Source organism: Thermobia domestica, chromosome 3 (assembly GCF_964235325.1).
Source record: "Thermobia domestica chromosome 3, izTheDome1.hap1.1, whole genome shotgun sequence".
NCBI classification, from domain to species: Eukaryota; Metazoa; Arthropoda; class Insecta; order Zygentoma; family Lepismatidae; genus Thermobia; species Thermobia domestica.
The window spans coordinates 47,677,635-47,696,277 of NC_137456.1; the positions used below are offsets into that span (position 1 = coordinate 47,677,635).

Sequence of the window (18,643 nt, forward strand, 5' to 3'; positions counted from 1 at the left end):
CTGCTCCTAGCTACCCCCTAGCTACGGGCCTAATTTTTAGCCTACCCATTTCCAAACTTCAAGCTACGTTACTGAATATAATTTGAAATAGACTCTGTTAAAACATAGTGAAAATGATTTCTCGAAACTGACATGTATTGGATTGATAGAGTGAAAGCCATTTTTATCCATTAGAATGTCATTGGTTTAAATCAACTAATGAACTTGGCCGAAATAATTGCCCTAATTCTCTTGCAGGGCACAGAACTCAAAAATTTGATTATTTATGTTCTGTATCCCATAGTGTAATCATTACTCGTATGGGATATAGAATATAAATAGCCACCATTAAATTCGACGTTCCGTGGTGGCTCAGTAGTAGAGCATTCACCTCTGGTGTATGGGGTCCTTGGTTCAATTCCAGCTCTCGGCAAGTGAGCTTTGTGGTGAACAATTAACCGTGTTCGTGGGTTTTCTCGGGGTTCTCCCGTTTCCTCCCACTTCATTCATTCCACTATTCCATTCATCTCTCGTTATCACCGTCTCCTTTAGCCTATCTGCTATAATCATGGGACGTAAAACTTAAAGATTTCATTTCATTTTCATTGCATTGGCCATCACCATTGTAGACCAAAAGAATAATGCTTTCTTGAAGTTTTTAAAGTATTTCACGTTATTTGTTCTACATTTTCATCTCAGAAACACCTCCTCTGATCGACTGGTTTCCCAGTGGATGGGTGTATTACATTTTTATTTAAAAAATCTTTCTTCATAAAACTGTTTCTTCCTTTCACAATTATTTACTCTTAGAGCTGTTCTAAACTATGAAACTATTAGGAAATACTATACATAACAAATTAATAAAACAATGTTGCATATAGCAACAAAATAATATCTCGATACGAAATCGACACTAGAACACGCATACGGAAAAGTTAAGAAAGGTCAGAAACAATGTACGTATAACATTAAGATTATCTTTTAATATTAAATGGATTTTTTTTTTCGCTGTAGAATATTGTGAAATTAGTACGTAGATATACAATATCTTTGGAAATCACCTCTTCTCTCGTTCCGAATCAAAGTTCAAGAATTCATGACATGCAAAAAATAATAATTGCTTTAGATAGTGATAGTTTTCCTTGTGAACACAAATAAATACACTCGGAAAGAACAGTCAAGACAGTTCCAGCTTCTGGCACGTAAGATAACTCTCTCTCTCATTTTTTGGTTTAGTATGTGTGTGTGTGTGTGTGTGTGTGTGTGTGTGTGTGTGTGTGTGTGTGTGTGTGTATGTGTGTGTGTGTGTGTGTGTGTGTGTGTGTGTGTGTGTGTGTGTGTGAGTGTGTGTGTGTGTGTGTGTGTGTGTGTGCAGAAGTGGAACCGGAAAGTAAGATCACAACGGTTAATATTCATTCAAAAGAAATCTGAATTTGACTACACAAACAAAAATGTCAACTACAACGTATTTAGTGAAACAAGGGTTATTTGATTTGATTTGATTTATTTACTCCATGAAACCGTGGTATTTGGAGGGTTCAGTACAATTCACAAGATGATACATATAAAAAGGAATACATAATACATACATATTGCATAATACTTAATGCGAAGAAAGCCATCAAAACTTTTACATTACAAAAAAAATATTTAAAAGTTTACATTAACAAAAATAGTATTAAGTGAGGGAAAACCAAAAGAAAAAATGTATAGGAGATTTAAAATTTACATAATTTACCAGGATTTGCCCAAAAAATAATTTGTCAGTTTCTGACATTCTTTAATATTGCAGAAACTCATTTATGGAATAGTATGCGTTTTGTATTAAGTGTTTTTTTAAAGCTTTTTCTTAACAAATTGTAATTGTTTTCAAGTTTCATTTCATTCGGTAATTTATTGTAGATAGTATTATAATTTATCAACTTAATTACCACCATTGTCCAAAAACTTTTTAAGTGAGGACGGTATTATTTTCTGCACCTCACAGACACAGAGTTCGAGCGCCTACTGCTGGAAATACATTTCAACTTCATTCTTGATCTCTTAATCATTGTGGAAGTGTTGTCCAACAAAATATATATATATATATATATATATATATATATATATATATATATATATATATATATATAAATTCGAGAATAGGTCTATAAGAGACTTAAAACCATTTTATATGTAGTATATATGTCTCTATACTACACGGAGAAAAATGCATAATCCAGTCGGCATGTGAATGCTGTTTTTACCAAGTTACGCGCGTCAGCACATTAAGTAATGTTGTTTCATCAGTAGTACGATCTACACCACCGTCCAGCGAAAATTTTGTATTGTAGGACCACAATTTCAAATCTAGAATTAACGCCATACCCATTCTGACGGTGGTAACTTAGGTATATAATGTTGTTACTACCTTTCTACGAGTGTCCCCTCTTGGTTCTTTCTAAATCTGCGACTCCCTATCTTACGAGAGTAATAGTTTTTAACACGAAATCAATCATGTGAATAAAATTATCCAATCACAACGAGTCTAGTTCGACTCCGAACTCCAGACTTGGCATGGTGTTCCCACCTGCTGTACTTTTATACATGAAATTACATTACATAAGGAGCACACCCGTGTAAATACGATGTATCCACACGGAAATCCTAATCCTTTTTTTCTCAGTGTAACTGTAATTTAAAATCCTATACCACGGATACGGATACAATTGTTTAATTTTTTAAAAATATTTTTCTTGTGTAGCAAATTCCAAGTTATTTTATATTTTTAACACAAAGAAACATTACTACTAGAGTATAACTGCCAGACTATCAAAATAATGAATAATAGTTGTCATTATCGTTTTGAATGGTATAAATAATTTTAAAAGAACTTTTCTACATATAAAGCATGCATTATACTCCGTATTGCCTTAACTTTCTTTCGCCACAATTGATTCTCTCATAACACACTGAAAGTGAGTTCTTCTACTCGTGGGCAGGGTTACTCAGTGGTAGAGCGCATACCTCTGGTGCATGAGATTCCTAAAGTGCTGCCAAAATGTCTTGAGCCGTGGCAAAAATGCGAACTAAAACTACCCCTTGACACACCCACGTATTGGACCAATAAGGGTTCAGCTGTTGCTAAGCGAGAGACCCTCAGCGAAAGGGAGTGGAATTCCTTCAGCCGATAGCAGCGCTCGGAACGGAAGACTAGGTGTCAAGTCAATGTGGTACATTTATAGTTCCTATGGGACACATTGACATCAAGAGCGATTGTCTTTAAATTTCAGTACCGAAATTGATGAAATTACCAGTTGGCTCACGATACAAAGCTAAGAACTAAAGATCTATGCTGTAACTACAAACCAAATCCACTACCACAAACAAAAAAAAAACAAAAAAAACTATCATACATTAGTCAAGGTACCTTCTAACCAAGCATATTTTTCTGGTTTGTATAGTGTATAGGTTCTGTACGGTTTGTAGAACGGGAAATGCTTTGAGTCAGTTCATGTGAATCGCTTGGAAATATTCCCAGTACTACAAAGCAAATCGATTCGACAGTTTTACTCGGTTTTCCGAGATTTGCTGTAAACGGACAAGAGCCGGTTTGGAACTAGATGACTCAAACCCATAAAACGTTTATTTTGGGCATAGAAATAGGAAGAATATAAATAATCAATTTAAGAAAATACCGATACGTGCTGGATGAGGAAGCTTTTGCTTTAACAGTTCAAACGTGCATACTTTTGAATAATTTCTAGTTATAACTACTTCTGAATGCAGAACTGAACTCTACATAGTTTCATACTGTATTTAATTGTAAGAATAATCAATCATCATAAACGTCATTTCGTGTGAGAGAGAAACAAACATAGAAGACACACACACGTAGACCAGAATGTCAGATACACTAGAAGCATTAAAAGTTTTTAAACGATTTCTCAAATTCAACGAATGTTTTTTTTTTTTTTAATTTGTTTTCATTTAAGTAACCAGGTCTTTCTTCTGCAGCACAGTTTACAATAATAAGTGCCTTTCAAATAGTGTTGCCATGAATAGTTTTGGATAATTTCTAGTTATAGTACGGATGATATATCGTCGTTGGCTTTCCGCGAAAAGTTGTAGTGACGTATATGGGGAGTTGCCAGCTTGGTTACTCGTGGCTCGCTGAGCCCGGTGATTGGCTATCCTCTTACCACACCCCCAGTGACGAGCAGATTCGAGCGAGGGAAGTCAACGACGTTATACCTTCTGGACTTTAATACCTGTATAAACTACCAAACTTTTCTTTCAAACTTACATACTGAACCTCTTCAATAATGTCTGCAATATTAACAATATTAATAATACTTAGTGTGTAACTTAAGGTGGTATTGGCGTCTTGTAGTAAATACTTTATTAAAAACTTACTCAAGTCACTTTTTACGATTTGGGGACCACTAATGGCTTGGAGACCCCTGCATTGCAGAACCTGCGGAGTTATTATTTATGTCTCTGTATGATACCAGGTGTAGTTTTTTTATATATGCAATAATTAGTCAGTTTCATGAAGTTTACACCAAGATCACTACGAAATAAATAAACCTGTGCATAATTGATAATAATATTTTCTTCTTTTGTAGATTAAAAGCAAAAACGGATATCCATAAACATGAGAAACATCCTACTTATAACGTATATTATAACAACAGGAATATTAAGCCAAATAGAGGCAGCTAATATAAAATCAGGTATCTGTTTATATTTAATATTGTTTATATTTATATTGTTTATATTTATGTTTATATTAATTTTTTGGACGTTGTATTAAACAAAACTTTTGTGACCATTGAAAACTTGAACTTTAAAAAGCACTTACACCTCTCATGATTTCACACGTAGATTTTTCAGTGAAATATGAAGAGATACTGTAGTTGCAATGTACTGGGATTCCATCACAGCTAGATTACAATGGTGCCTAACTAAAAAAAAAATAAAATAAAATAAAATAAAAATAAAAAAAATCATATTGTAAATTAATGATTATAGTTTAGTGCAGGCGGCAGTTATTTGTCCGCGTCAAGTACAAATTCTACAAAATAAGACATTAAAACAAGTAACAAAGAGCCAAACATTAAAAAATAGAACTGAAATTACAAAAAGTGTTAAAAGAACAAACTATAAAATATATAACAAGAAAATTACTCAAAAATATGAATAAAAGCAACATATAACTGGAAATATCTAACAATAAAAAGATAACACACAAAAACTCAGAGCATGTTAACAATTCTAATCTCACGAATAAAAATGAAAATATGGTTACTAGAAACTGCATTGTCCTACAAAAATGTTAAAATTTTCAAGCAGTCCTAAATGTTCCCAGAGATCTGAGTATTTTGGGCATTCTGCTAGAATGTGCCGAATGCTTAATGGGACGATATAGTTTTCACAACGCGGACGGTTAGCACGAAGTACCGGATAGAAATGTGTGAGGTGAGAATGTCCGATACACAAGCACATTAGGATCATTTCATCTGCCAATTCAGTACTATAATAAGTTTTACAATGTGAAGCTTATTTTCATTGTACTGGCTAAATCCACTTGCTAATGACAGAGCATATGCAGCAAATGGTTCTTAAGTTCGAAGCACAAGAGAGAGTGCATCATATTAGTTTTTATTCTTGTGCAGCTCATTAATTTATACGGAGCATCATTCTTCTTCTTCTTTTTCTTTGAAATGAACTAGAATTCTAATAACTACTTTTATAAAACCTTTAAATGTCTTTTACTTTTGTGAAAATTCTGTACTATACATTTGTATATTTATAATTAAAATTTAAGTAATCTTGAATTTATAATGACAATTTTCGTTACTAATGAAGAATGTGAAGCTACTTAGATTGGTTGAGACTCTTGTTCTCTTTCCTCCACGGCACAAAACCTAAAATGACACTTCTGCTTTCCTTTTTCATTCACACGTTTCTCCAACTTCTGAACTATTGACGGTATATTTAACACAACAGCTAAATTGAATCCAATTAATATACAGTTTTCAATATTTTTCCAAGCGTTTATGATAAAACTCCTATATTTTTTTTTATCTGAAACCAAACGAAAACGGGAAGAAACTGTATAGAATAGAAAAAAAATTTTTTTTGAAATCAACAGTGATATGTCTAACTCCAATAACCTTAACCCTACAGTGATTTTTTTTGTATTTAAGTAAAATAATATACAAGCATATGATAAGACACTTCTAACTAATATCCGAATAGAAAAATGTCCTAAACTAATTTTTTGTGCTAAAATATAAAAATACTCTGTATCACGTATGATACATTATGCATCAACAGTTCATGTTCCTCTCTCGTACAAAATCAAATTATAGCATTCGCAAAAACAATTAGGAAACTTACTTCATGAACTTGGAATTTTTGCAACTTCGAAACTATTCTTTGTCCTTCAGCGAAGACGACCTATAAACTCTTCTATTCTCGTCTTCGCCAAGACTTCTTTCTCCCTGTACTGAAGCAACATTTTCCTTACATCTACCGGATATATGGTGAACTATGTGCTCAGGAGAAATATCAGATATGATACAATATATATTTGTGATACAGCTCACGACCTGAACATTAATACTAGCCATAATTTATTTTGTATCAAATATGATACACCTTGCCTGACACTACGTATGCAAGAAACAAACATTCTCTGAGCGCAGTATGGGTTAATAGCTATATTTCTTTTCTTGCTGGAGAGGGTAAGTTAAATTATGATGATAATAATAATGGACGTTAACAGGAATGTCATGCTCGCTTTCTATTTCTCTTGCCACTCATTCATATATGGCCGGCAAAGCGGCAATATAAAGTCTATACTAGGCCGGGGGTGCCTTGCTACTACTGTGTCCTATAACTATTCATACCTAGATTTTTTTTAAATATAATTTTTATAACTAAATAGATAATATCGATAAGATTGTTAAATTCAGTCTATGTACTTCTTCAAACTATTTTTAACATAACGCAACAAGAACTACTGCCCTAACTTAATATAATAAATGTGAAAGTATATCAGAATATCGCAGAAGACCTATACTATACTCGACTTGTGGACAGTCTGTCTTCCTTAATCGGACATTGCTCTGGATACCATTCCATGAACCATCCATTAGATAGACATTTGAACTATCTGTCTGTCGGCAGGAGTCCGGTTTCTATTAAAAATTCATTTTCCCTAGTTTCCTGTGTTCAAACTGGTTTGTTTTAGATATTAGCTAGATTCGTTTTCCTTGTGTGTGTGTGAGTGAAAGAGAAATGCACTGCTGACAGCCAGATGACGGTTGTCTGGTGCAATATGACGAGGCTGATGGCATGACCCTAGTACAATAGGGACATAACCCATATAGTCTAGTTAGTCCCTTATTGCCTTGCCTTCCATGTTATAAATTAATGCTTAAGGATGTTTAAACAGGATTACATATGTGTTTTGTAATTTAAAAAAATCCTGAGAATCACTTGCAGAGTATCGAATAGCAAGAAGAGAGTCACACGCTAACAAAGAAGTATTAATTCTGATATATGATTTCTTTACATTGTCAGATTTGCCACAACCTGGAGATACACTTGCGCGACGGGCCTGTTATTACCACTCATGGCCGGCTTACAATTCCACTCCGTACGGAATAGAAGATATCCCAACTGATCTGTGCAACTATCTCATGTATTCAGATGTTACTGTAGACAATAACACATGGGAAGTTCTCATTTATAACCCAGAGGTAAGTCTATAATGATTTTATTTCTTCGTCTAAATCACTAACAACATCCACTATAACTTATAAAGATAAAAATTATGTATAACATATTTATATATAAATTGTGTAGGTTGTGTAAATTTGTTAATTTAAAGCATTAGCCGAAAGAAGAAAAACAGATTGCTATTCGAAACAATAATATGATAAAAAAGCGAAATTGATTCCTGATTAATAGAAGATACTAATGTTTTAAAAGTACACCGAAAATGAAATAAAATCCAATCGATACAGTAATAGCTTTTACAGATATATTTCTTCATTTAATGGAATTCTTAAGTCTACAAGGAAAGAACCAATAAATTACATTAAATTACTACAATAAAATATAGGAAATATAGTTTATAGCATCCCAGTTGTATAATGCCGAAAACTGGGATGTACAAAGAGAAGATCCCTGTGGAAGAGTATCAGAAATAATTATATATATATATATATATATATATATATATATATATATATATATATATATATAGGTGTATGTGTGTATGAATATTACGGAATATATCTGTATAACGAGTTCACAAAAATTATACCTAATAAAATATCCAAATGTATGTACGAAACATGCATTTATTTGCCGAAAAGTAAATGCATTAGGTGATGTTAAATTTAAAACTATGAGTCAAGTGTTAATAGGAAATAAGTACTAACTTGATGGAAATTTAAAAAATAATAATAAATATTGTGTTGTAAAAATATAGTGGTAGAAATGTATTAGGAATAGTTTGCAAGAGGATAAGAAAGTGGTTTGGGCTCTATCAGAAGAACTGGCACTTGCAAAAGTGTAATATAAGCTGTGATGGCATAAAAATAAGAGGCAAAATTTTATAATACTTTCTTTTGGTAAATTGATTAAATATTACTATCAAACTAAACAAGTAATTAAGTCACAATCAAAAGTTCTTTTAAAGATCACAGGAGTTGGATGTGGTTCTATACACCCACCACCAATTTCGACACCCTGATTGTACAGTCATCAGTAAAACGCTGTGCCTCTAATAATAAAAATTTTCTTGTAATTATAACGAATGCATGAAGCAAAATTAACAATATTACGCATCATGAAAACACAATGAAAATAATAAAGTAAATTATGGTTGCTGAAATTGTGTATTACAAACTTATTGAGAAAAAGTATGTATTGAAAAAGTACATATACTTTCTGACGGCAACTATACGCTTCCTTCAATTAACGATGTGTTTTTACTCACTGTGGCTCTGAGAATGAGATATTTGTTTTATTTTTAAGAAAAACTATCACGCAATATTTCACTATTTAAAAAGAAAATACACTCGAAAGCACCCAGAATGGTGATAAAGAATTCAAATTCCGCAGCGTGACATATAAACTATATTACACAACTCACTTATTATAATATTGGATGCTCGTTTTTCAATTTTATGAAAGAGCACCAAACTCTCGTATGCAGCAACTGAATGGGTGATCAAATTCGTTTCGGCAAGAAGATTTCTTTAAACAAATATTTTTTTCATTCGTTCATAACTTATTATCGACATACATATGTGTTTTATAGTTGGGGAAACGTTTTTAAGAACCCTCGTGTGCATCGTTGGATTTTAACAAAATCAAGATTAGAAATCTGCACCTGTAAAGGTAATATAGATTGTTTCGATTGTTGGTTTTGAGTTTAGAGTCCCGTTGAAGACCGAAGCTATATGAGGCGTGGATCTACAGCTTAAGGAGAGATCGAACCACATGAGCTCTCACCGGGTATTGAAACCAGGTCTCCCGCGCCGGGGACTCGTATGCTAAGCACATAGCGACGAGGGAGCCCAAGTGATGGATGGCAAGTTAGTTGAAAGAAAGATGTACCGAGCAGGAAACATCACAGAAAAGCAATGGCTTCATATAAACGGCAGCCTAATATACAGGAAGTTTCAAAATAAATATCAGGGTTTTAAAGCTTTGTAGTATTTATTGCATTTAACATACATTTATAACTAATGCATCAAATGAAATAGCAACTCAAACAATTTTTACTACAAGTGTTTAATGTGAGCACCATTAGACACACGGCACATGTCGAGTCTATAGGTGAGTTCTTTCCAAATCCTCATCAGTGTGTTTGGAGTAATTCTTGCAAAACTACTTCAATTCCCTTTCTTAAGTCGGGAAGGTCAGCTGGTAGCGGGGGCAATAGACATGATCCTTGATGAATCCCCAAAGATAAAAATCACATGGCGTCAGATTTGGTGAACGTGGAGGACATCCAAAACAAGGACCATAAAGTTTTTTGCCGGGATATGACACAAAATACATTCAATGTAGGGAAGCCTCGTTGCAACTATAGCATCTCGTGGGGATTTCCTGACCCCTAGATTGAACATTATGAGTGTTCACATCACCACTCAGGTGAAATGTCGATTCATCACTAAAGACGACACGATCCAGAAAATCTTCATCGTCTAGCGCTTTCTAACGGCAGACAGAAGAAACAGTGCAAGCTCATGCGTGCATACAAAACTGTTGAGTTGCTCTTTCATTTGATATATTATTTATAATTGTAAGTTAATTGTAATAAATACTACAAAAGCCGATATTCGTTTTGAAACACGCTGTACTATTTTAATTCGCAAGAAATTCTTTAAATTGTGCACTAGCAGGTAATAAGAGAAAAGGGAATATTTATTTTCACGTTACGTAGCTAAGAAAAGTATTGATACTGTTTTGAAATCGGTCTACAGACACTAATGTAGATAATTACAAAAACGAGTAATAGAGTATTCAGAAATGAATTCGTAAGCATACATTTAAGCAATTACGAACCAGTAATTACAGTAATATTGGCCGTAGTTAAATACATACTTTGAAAGGTTCCTAGTGCGCACCTTATTGCTACCTTTTACACTTATCTTGATTAGTAACCTAACATCTCTATATGAACGTGTAAACCCATTCTTCAAACTTTTTTAGGAGGTGCGCAATTTAAAGCACTTCTTGCTGACCAAAATTATGTTATCATTATACCATATAAAAGTGGAAATAGCTGATAGGAAACGAGGTCAAAAATAGGGGCCGTTCTGCCTCAGTAGTACAGCCTTCACTCAGGCACGTAGCCAAGGGTTGGGTCCGGGGGGTCCGGACCCCCTTCCTTTGGATCCAGAAATGAAAAATATCAAAGAAGTTTGAAACAAAAAGAAACGAGAAGGAGATGAATCAGCGTCAAAAATATAAAGCTACAGCAAGCGTTTGGTTACTCTTTTTTATGTGGAGCTTTGTGTGGAGGAAACGGGGAGGGGTCAAGTTGAAAATGGATATTATTGTAACGGAGCATTCCTCCGAATTCCTTCTAGCTCCATGCTAATTCTATGCACTACAAATGACGATCGGTAAACCGGATCGATCAGACTGTCAGGTAGAACTTAAGAAAGGCCCAGAATCACCAATAACATGAGCTATTTTGAATTTCGCGGCAACACTAATCCATTTTATAGAATGTTTTTACTCCCGAAAGAGATCTCGTTGCTATCCTTGACGGCATTAAACGAAGATAAGAAAAGAAGAAGAAGAAAGAAACCAAGTAGAACCGAGTTCAAATGACCTTGGAAGACTATATCTTTTTCAATACTCTTTTGTTCAAGATTTCTTCGTAGTTTTTTATTATTAAAATACTTACTAACATATCCTTATTTTATTGTCCTAGCAAACCAATATGGGTATATTGCCATTGCCAGTAAAATAGTTTAGATTGATCGATCCCTGGTGTGTAACCACAGTATTTCGTGTCACGCCCCCTTCCCCCCCCCATTACGAAATCCTGGCTAAACGAACGAATATATGTTGCAAGTAAAATAGTTTAGAATGATCGAGCCCCTGGTGTGATAAATACAGTATTTCTTCACGGACCTCCCTATTGCGAAATCCTGGCTACGTGCCTGCTTCACCTCTGGTGCATGGGGTTCTTGGTTCGATCCCAGCTCGCGCCAAATGAACTTTGTGGTGGACAAACACCGTGGGTGTGGGTTTCCTCGTGGTTCTTCCGTTTCCTTCCACTTTCTTCGTTCCATCATTTCATTTATTTTTCATCATCGCCGTCTCCTTTAGCCAATACACGACAGAACCGTGAGAGTAAAACTCAAAAATTGAATTTCATTTCGTTTAATATCAAAAATACACATATTTGTGCTTTTTACTTAAGAAAATCAAACTTACATGGCTAACTTGCAGTATTAGTTTCATTCAAATAAATAAGTAAGTAAGTAAATGAAATATTAATTGATTTGTTTTATTTATTTGTCATCAATACAACAGGCGTAAACCCAGTAAATATAATGTTGGTGTATTACATAATGCATTTACAATAGTCTTTTAAACATAGAGTTCATATTACATATGTCAATTTCTTTGTGTTCGATACATATTTTGTTATAAGAAGAGCATATTCTCTAGATTGGCGATTTCAATAAAACATTGGTACTTGCTTTCTTGAAATATGAAACATATGTAACAAATTGGCTGCAAATTCTTTCCATAACCATTAATATCTTATACATATGCTTATACAAATATTTTAATTACATTTCATTTATTATGTTTCAATTTAGACCGAACTTGACCATGATGGACAGCCCGGAGATTTTAGGCGATTCACAAATCTAAAGCAAAATCAAACAGGCCTTAAAACAACGCTTTCACTTGGAGGATGGACTTTTGACGACGGAAGAAGATTCTCAGACCTTGTTTCGGTCCAAGAGAGAAGAGCTATTTTGATTAACAGTATTATCAGTAAGTAACTAAAAAGTAACCAGTGTGTAATTATTTTTAATTTTATCCTGTTTCCTTTACTTTAAACATTTTATGTGTTTTCGGTATGCTCTCACCTAATCTGTCTCATTTCAGATGTATTCATTCAGATGTTTATGTTAACTAACTAAGTCAATGGCCTACGGAAGCCGGAGGTTCAATGTCACGTTCACAAAATCTCTTCATTGACTTCTGCCCTTAGCCAACTGGATCCAGCTTCCACTTTCTATATTATGATTTTCTTTTCATTCTTTCTACTATGCCACAGTTTGATGTTTGCTAATTTTAATTGGCATTACTTATTTTAATTGCTTTCTTTTTCTGTATAACTTTCTCCTCCTTACATGTCATATTATATTTGTTTCCTTTTATTTCTTCTAGTGTCACAAGTAGATGGCTGTTAATTTTGATTGACATTGCTAATTTCAATTGTTTTGTTTTGTTTATATCTTTCTCCTCTTTACGTTTATTTCATTTTTGTATTGGACTTGTTTTCTTTCATTTGTCCCGGTATTTCACAATTGGATGTATGTTAATTTTGATGAACATGATTCATTTTAATTGTTGTGTTTCTTCTTTCTTATATCCTTCTCTTTCTTAAATCTCATAATTACTTAATATTACACTTTTTGTCTTTATTTTTCCTGGTTTGGTCTTGTTTCTATTGTAGTTGTTTTTATCATTCTTCATTTTAATTGCTTTCTTTTTTCCATCCAATATCTTTCTCAGATCTTTTTGCTTACTTCTGCCTTCACATTACGCTTTTCGCCTATTTTCTTTCCACTTATAAAAACTCGTTATAATTTGGCATATTTCAATTTATTAATTGTGAACATGGATGGAATAGTGTTCTAACCAAAATACACATATCTAAGTCCACAACATAAACAATAATAAAAAACAATTAAAGTTGAGTTTCATTGTACTTGCTGTATAAAAGTATGTTTTCTTAGTACCATACAAAAAAAAGAAGAAGAAGAGAAATTGTCACCACTTTTTCAGAGACTTCAAACCATGCGATTCAAAAGTTGCGCGCATGCAAATTCAATTGTCTATAAATAGTGTTATAGTTGGAAAGTTCCATTGGCATCCACAAGATGGCACCATTGGTGTTAACAGCAACACAGACGCCATTGATATGTGTATTAAGCACACGACGCTTGCATTAGTGCTTTGTACAGGGTGTTTCAAAACAACACCAACAACGTTCCTGACACCAAGATAAGACAAAAAGTATAGACCAACCTGGGTGTACTAATGTTTCCTTTCGGAGTTATAGGCAGCCAAAAACATGAAAAAATGAACTTTAAAGGTCGATAGCTCCAAAACTATGGGACCTACCACAGTCCTGTCAAGACTTCACTTAGGAACTAACATGTGGCCTATCCAAATATCTGAGTTTCAGAATCCTGTGGTGATCCCGCAACAATTTGTAGAGGTAGTTGTTGTGTACTTCAAATTATATGTCCGTAGCCAAACTCATTTTATAAAAATTGTTGCGTGAGTACCTTAGGATTCTGAAACATGTATTTTTGGATAGCGCACGTATTAGTTCCTAAGTGAAGTCTTGACCCGACTACGGTAGGTCCCATAGTTTTGGAGTTATGGACATTTAAAGTTCATTTTTTCTTCATGTTTTCGGCAGCCTATAACTCCGAAAGGAAGCATTTGTGCACCCAGATTGGTCTATACTTTTTGTCTTATCTTGGTGCCAGAAATCACCTCCCAAATGTTGTCGGTGTTGTTTTGAAACACTCTGTATTTTCCTTGGTGAATATGTTGTTTTCCCAAGAGCAAAAAGTTTTCATTCTTGAACATTATTTTGCCAGTGGATATTCTTATACCGTGTTGCAGACGAATTTCGTAGGAAATATCATGATGTGACAATAACTCAACCATTACGAGATTTATCTCCCGTTTTTGAGAACGCGGATCTGTTGCAGAGAAGAGAAGCAGAAGATCGCCCATTTTGACTGAAGCTAAACTGAAGTTCGCCCTCAAAAACATTGAGGAGACTATCAGCTCACTCTCATATTTCGTATGGAAGTGTTCGTTATGGAAGAAAGCGATAAAGAGGTTACACTTTCATGCCAATCATGTTCGCAGTGTTCAGTAATTGAGAAGCCGGATAAAGATAAGCGCGTAGTGTACTGTACAAATTTCACTCATTTGTTGACAACCATGGAATTGCAGAGCTTGACCGTGTTTTCTTCACTGATAAAGAGTGGTTTCAGCTTAGCGACTACGTAAACAGTCAAAACACTCGAATTTGGTCAACTTAAAATTCAAATGTTTTGTACAGTCTCATAAAATGGAAGTTTGGTGTACCATATCACGTCATCGTATAGTGGGCTCCATTTTCTTTGAAACTACAGTGAACAACCAAAATACCATTACACAGTTCATTGCGCTTCTTGACAATGATGAACATGAGTGCTGGTTCCAGCAGGAAAGTGCCACATGTCACACATCTAATGACACCATGTATTTCTTGCGCTAGATTTTTTGGCGAGTGTATCATCTCTAAAGGATTATGATCCACATGTTCACCCGATTTGACATCCCCTTATTCCTTCCTGTGGAGTGACCTTAAAGGTACTGTCCATAGCAATAGGCCAGATACTGGAAGAACTAAAGATGAACATAACAAATGAGATTAACAACTTCAGTGTACACGTACTCCACAAAGCGACATCAAACTTGCTTTAAAAAAAAAAAAAAAAAAAAAAAAAGTTCGTGCTTGCATTACTGAACAAGGGAGCCATTTTGAGCATATGGTGTGAAATTATTCCTTAACAACAGTTCGCATGTTGTGAAAATATACGTGTGTCGTGAAAATATATAATAGGTACTGTATCAAATAGTATTATTTTGATGTACATGATTTTTGGATTATCCGTTATCTTTACCTAAAAATAAGATTGAATTATGTCAACCTATTGTTGCACGATTCAGTTACGAAGATATATTATCTATTAGTGCTGGTACAATGGTTTTAAAAGAAGAGTTATGTGTAAAAATGAAATATTTCAGTTTTACGTCCCACAATTATGCTAAAGGAGACGGTGATTATGAGAAATGAATAAAATGGTGGAATGAAGAAAGTGGGAGAAAACGGGAGAACCCCGAGAAAACCCACGAGCACGATGTTTGTCCACCACAAAGTCCACATGGCGTGAGCTGGGATTGAACCAGGGACCCGAAGCACCGGAGGTGGAGAGTTATATGTAATTTTTGAACATACACTCACCTACAATGTTCAAAACAGAACTAATGCTGAGCATCCAACCTTCCTGTAATTTCTGAATAAGTTTTAAGGTGTATAAATTTTCTTTTGTCCTTTGCAGATCTTTTGGAAGAATACAACTTCGATGGTCTGAATTTAGACTGGGAATATCCTGGGGATGCAACTATGGGAGGAAGACCAGAAGACAAGGATAACTTCCTTTTATTCCTTCAGGAGCTGAGAGCAGCTTTTGACGAACAAGGAACAGGGTTAGAAATAACAGTAGTGGTTCCAGTCAATAGAACAGGCATTGATGATGGATTTCATGTCCAGGAACTCTGCAGGTAAAAATAATTTCACTTATTTCTTTCCGAGTGCAAATTGTCATGCAGTTGTAGAAGCCTGGATGGTATAAATTATTTTTCAGAACTTGTAAAATACAATTTATATAATTCTGTAGAGCCAGAAACAGAATATGTTATGCTTCATAATGGACCATACAGTGTTCTTATATAATATATGATTTATTGAAATCCACCCATTATTTTAAAAAATCGATAAAATACGTCATTTTGATGATTTTCCGGTTACCGTTGCGTCATTTGCATCAAGTTAAATTAAAATTGGGCAATTTTTACAGATGTTATGACTGAATGAAATCCACTCATTCTTAAAAAAAATCACCCTGTATAATATAACCTTTTAACATGAAAGAAATTCTTTCGTAATTCTTTTAGTTTACTATGTTTATTATCAAATAAACGCGAATAAGCTATCACACGCACTCATCCCTATTTCAGTACATGCCGTTAGGGGTGAGTGAATGTGAAGACAACGATAAACTTTTAAAAAGCGAGTTTTTCAAGTGCAGCAAACTGCTTAAAATTGAAATGACTCACACTTGTTTTAGAGAGTTCATATAACTTGAAACTTAGTTATCTAATATCTCATGTTTGAGAGGACTGAAAGACACGAAACAAAACTCGTTCAGCTTTACTTGGTTAACATTTTATTTTTAAAAAGAAGCATTAACCGTTTTTTGCATTAATCCGGTATTTACAGGTTAAGAGTGCGTGTGAGGGGTATCATTATTATTTTTTTAGACTGAGGGTAAGTGAGGATGATAGTATCATTATTGTCTGACAAGTAACACTTCACATCGTTGCTGCCGGTCTGACGCTAAACTATACATTTTCGGAAAGCACTAGTCCTAAATAGGATAACTACACAGTGCGACGGTCAGACGTTGCCGCGTTCAGGACTTATGGAGCGTCAAACATTAACATGGGGTTTATGAGAGTTACAGGAAACGAAGAAGAACACAAGGTTTGTGACGTTTGAATCGACGTTGTCTGATTGAGCACTTGTTTGCGTAAGTTAAAGGGTACAATCAATGTGCAAATCGTCGAACAGAGCATGAGAGATGCAAAGAGTGCGCTCACAGTGTGCACACTTGACGAACGGTAGTTCGCCGCACGTGAAGCACACGTCACCTTCGTCGAGGGAGTCAAAGCAGTACTCGTGCGGAGAGATCCACATTCCCGGCTCCTCGTCCAGATAGCCAGCCTTGTGGAAAGCGTACCGGATCAGGTTCTTGAATCGGGGTGCGCTGAACTGGTAGAGTGAAAACGACTGTAGTGCCAGGAATCGATCGCGATGCCAGATATCCATGACACTGTCCATGGCCAGTGTGTCGGTCACAAAGCGTACAAAGGACTTGTACTGACGGAAGAAATGCACATCTAAAGGCTGAATCTTTCCAGTGCAACCACCAGGAATCAGTCTCTTGTGCAACGCAACGTCGGCAGGCTTCAGTGCGTTCGATAGATTGTCGTCCTTGTTCAGAGTCCACGAGTCCAATAGCAAAACGATCTTCTTCCGATCATCAGGCATGCTTGGCCAGAACACTTGCTCGTAGAAGTCCTTAAGGTCGTCCCTGTTCATGTTGGACGTTTTGCCAGCAAATGATTTGATGTTCGGTGGATCTGCAGGCTTGTTTCCCGGAAACTTTCCACTTGGTTCCGACACCAGTACATACATCGGCCGCAGAATCTCTCCGGCCATGGTGATCACGGGCATGATCATGTAGCTGTGGGTTGTTGCGCTCATGGATCCCACAACCGCTCGCACGACTGTTGTTCCTTTGGTACGGAGAGTGCGAGTACTCTGCAACAACTTCTTGAAGCTACTCTGATCTGCATTGGCAACCTGCGTTGGTGGGATGCTTTCGCTTGCAATGAGCTCGCGAGTCGCTAATACGAAAGCATCAGCCTGCTGCTGCAAGTCCAACTCTTTCAGTTGCCAGGTCCTGCCGACCCTGTGGGTGATTGCACGGTCCACGATGTTGTTGCGCTTCTTGAATCTGTACACCCACGACGGTGATGCCTTGAACTTGAGACTCTTGTTAGGGTCCAGTTCATTAGCTGTTTGCCTAGCCCAAATTCGCAACGTTCGATCGTGAATGATAGCAGTGTGCTGTTTCTCCGCGAACATGCCCCGAACTGCCTCATTGATCTCTGCCATCAGCGTCTTCTTGTCATCTTTGCCTTGTGTTGCCCCAAAGTGACGTAGCACGCCAATGTTCCGAATATACCTGAACTGATTCTGCAGAGTCGAGTGGGTAGCACGACCGGTCTTTGTGTTCCAAGGCCTACCTGTTTTTGGATTTACCGTCCAGTAGGCATAGGCTTTTGCCTTGTACTCGCGCCACTGCTCTGGTGTCATTTTGGAGTCTTCTGGAGGCTGATCCTGGAACTTCGGCTTCTTCACAGGAGAGGGCAGGTATTCTGACGCTGATGAGCCAGATGCGGAAGACGTATGAGACTGCTGCGATGACGAAGGCATCTCTGCATCCTCCTGCTCTTGGTCTTCCTCGTCTCCAAAATC

General features: G+C 35.7%; 1 protein-coding gene across 1 annotated transcript in view; it reads left to right on the forward strand.

The window, feature by feature from the left end:
• Positions 1-1,127: 1,127 nt before the first annotated feature.
• LOC145680364 (endochitinase-like) overlaps positions 1,128-18,643 on the forward strand; it is a 37,220-nt gene continuing 19,704 nt past the window's right edge. The window contains exons 1-5 of the mRNA XM_081750778.1: positions 1,128-1,181; positions 4,587-4,694; positions 7,552-7,730; positions 12,333-12,513; positions 15,879-16,101. Of these exons, the coding sequence (XP_081606904.1) occupies positions 4,616-4,694; positions 7,552-7,730; positions 12,333-12,513; positions 15,879-16,101 (662 nt within the window). The 5' untranslated portion in view covers positions 1,128-1,181; positions 4,587-4,615. The remainder of the gene's footprint in view (positions 1,182-4,586; positions 4,695-7,551; positions 7,731-12,332; positions 12,514-15,878; positions 16,102-18,643) is intronic.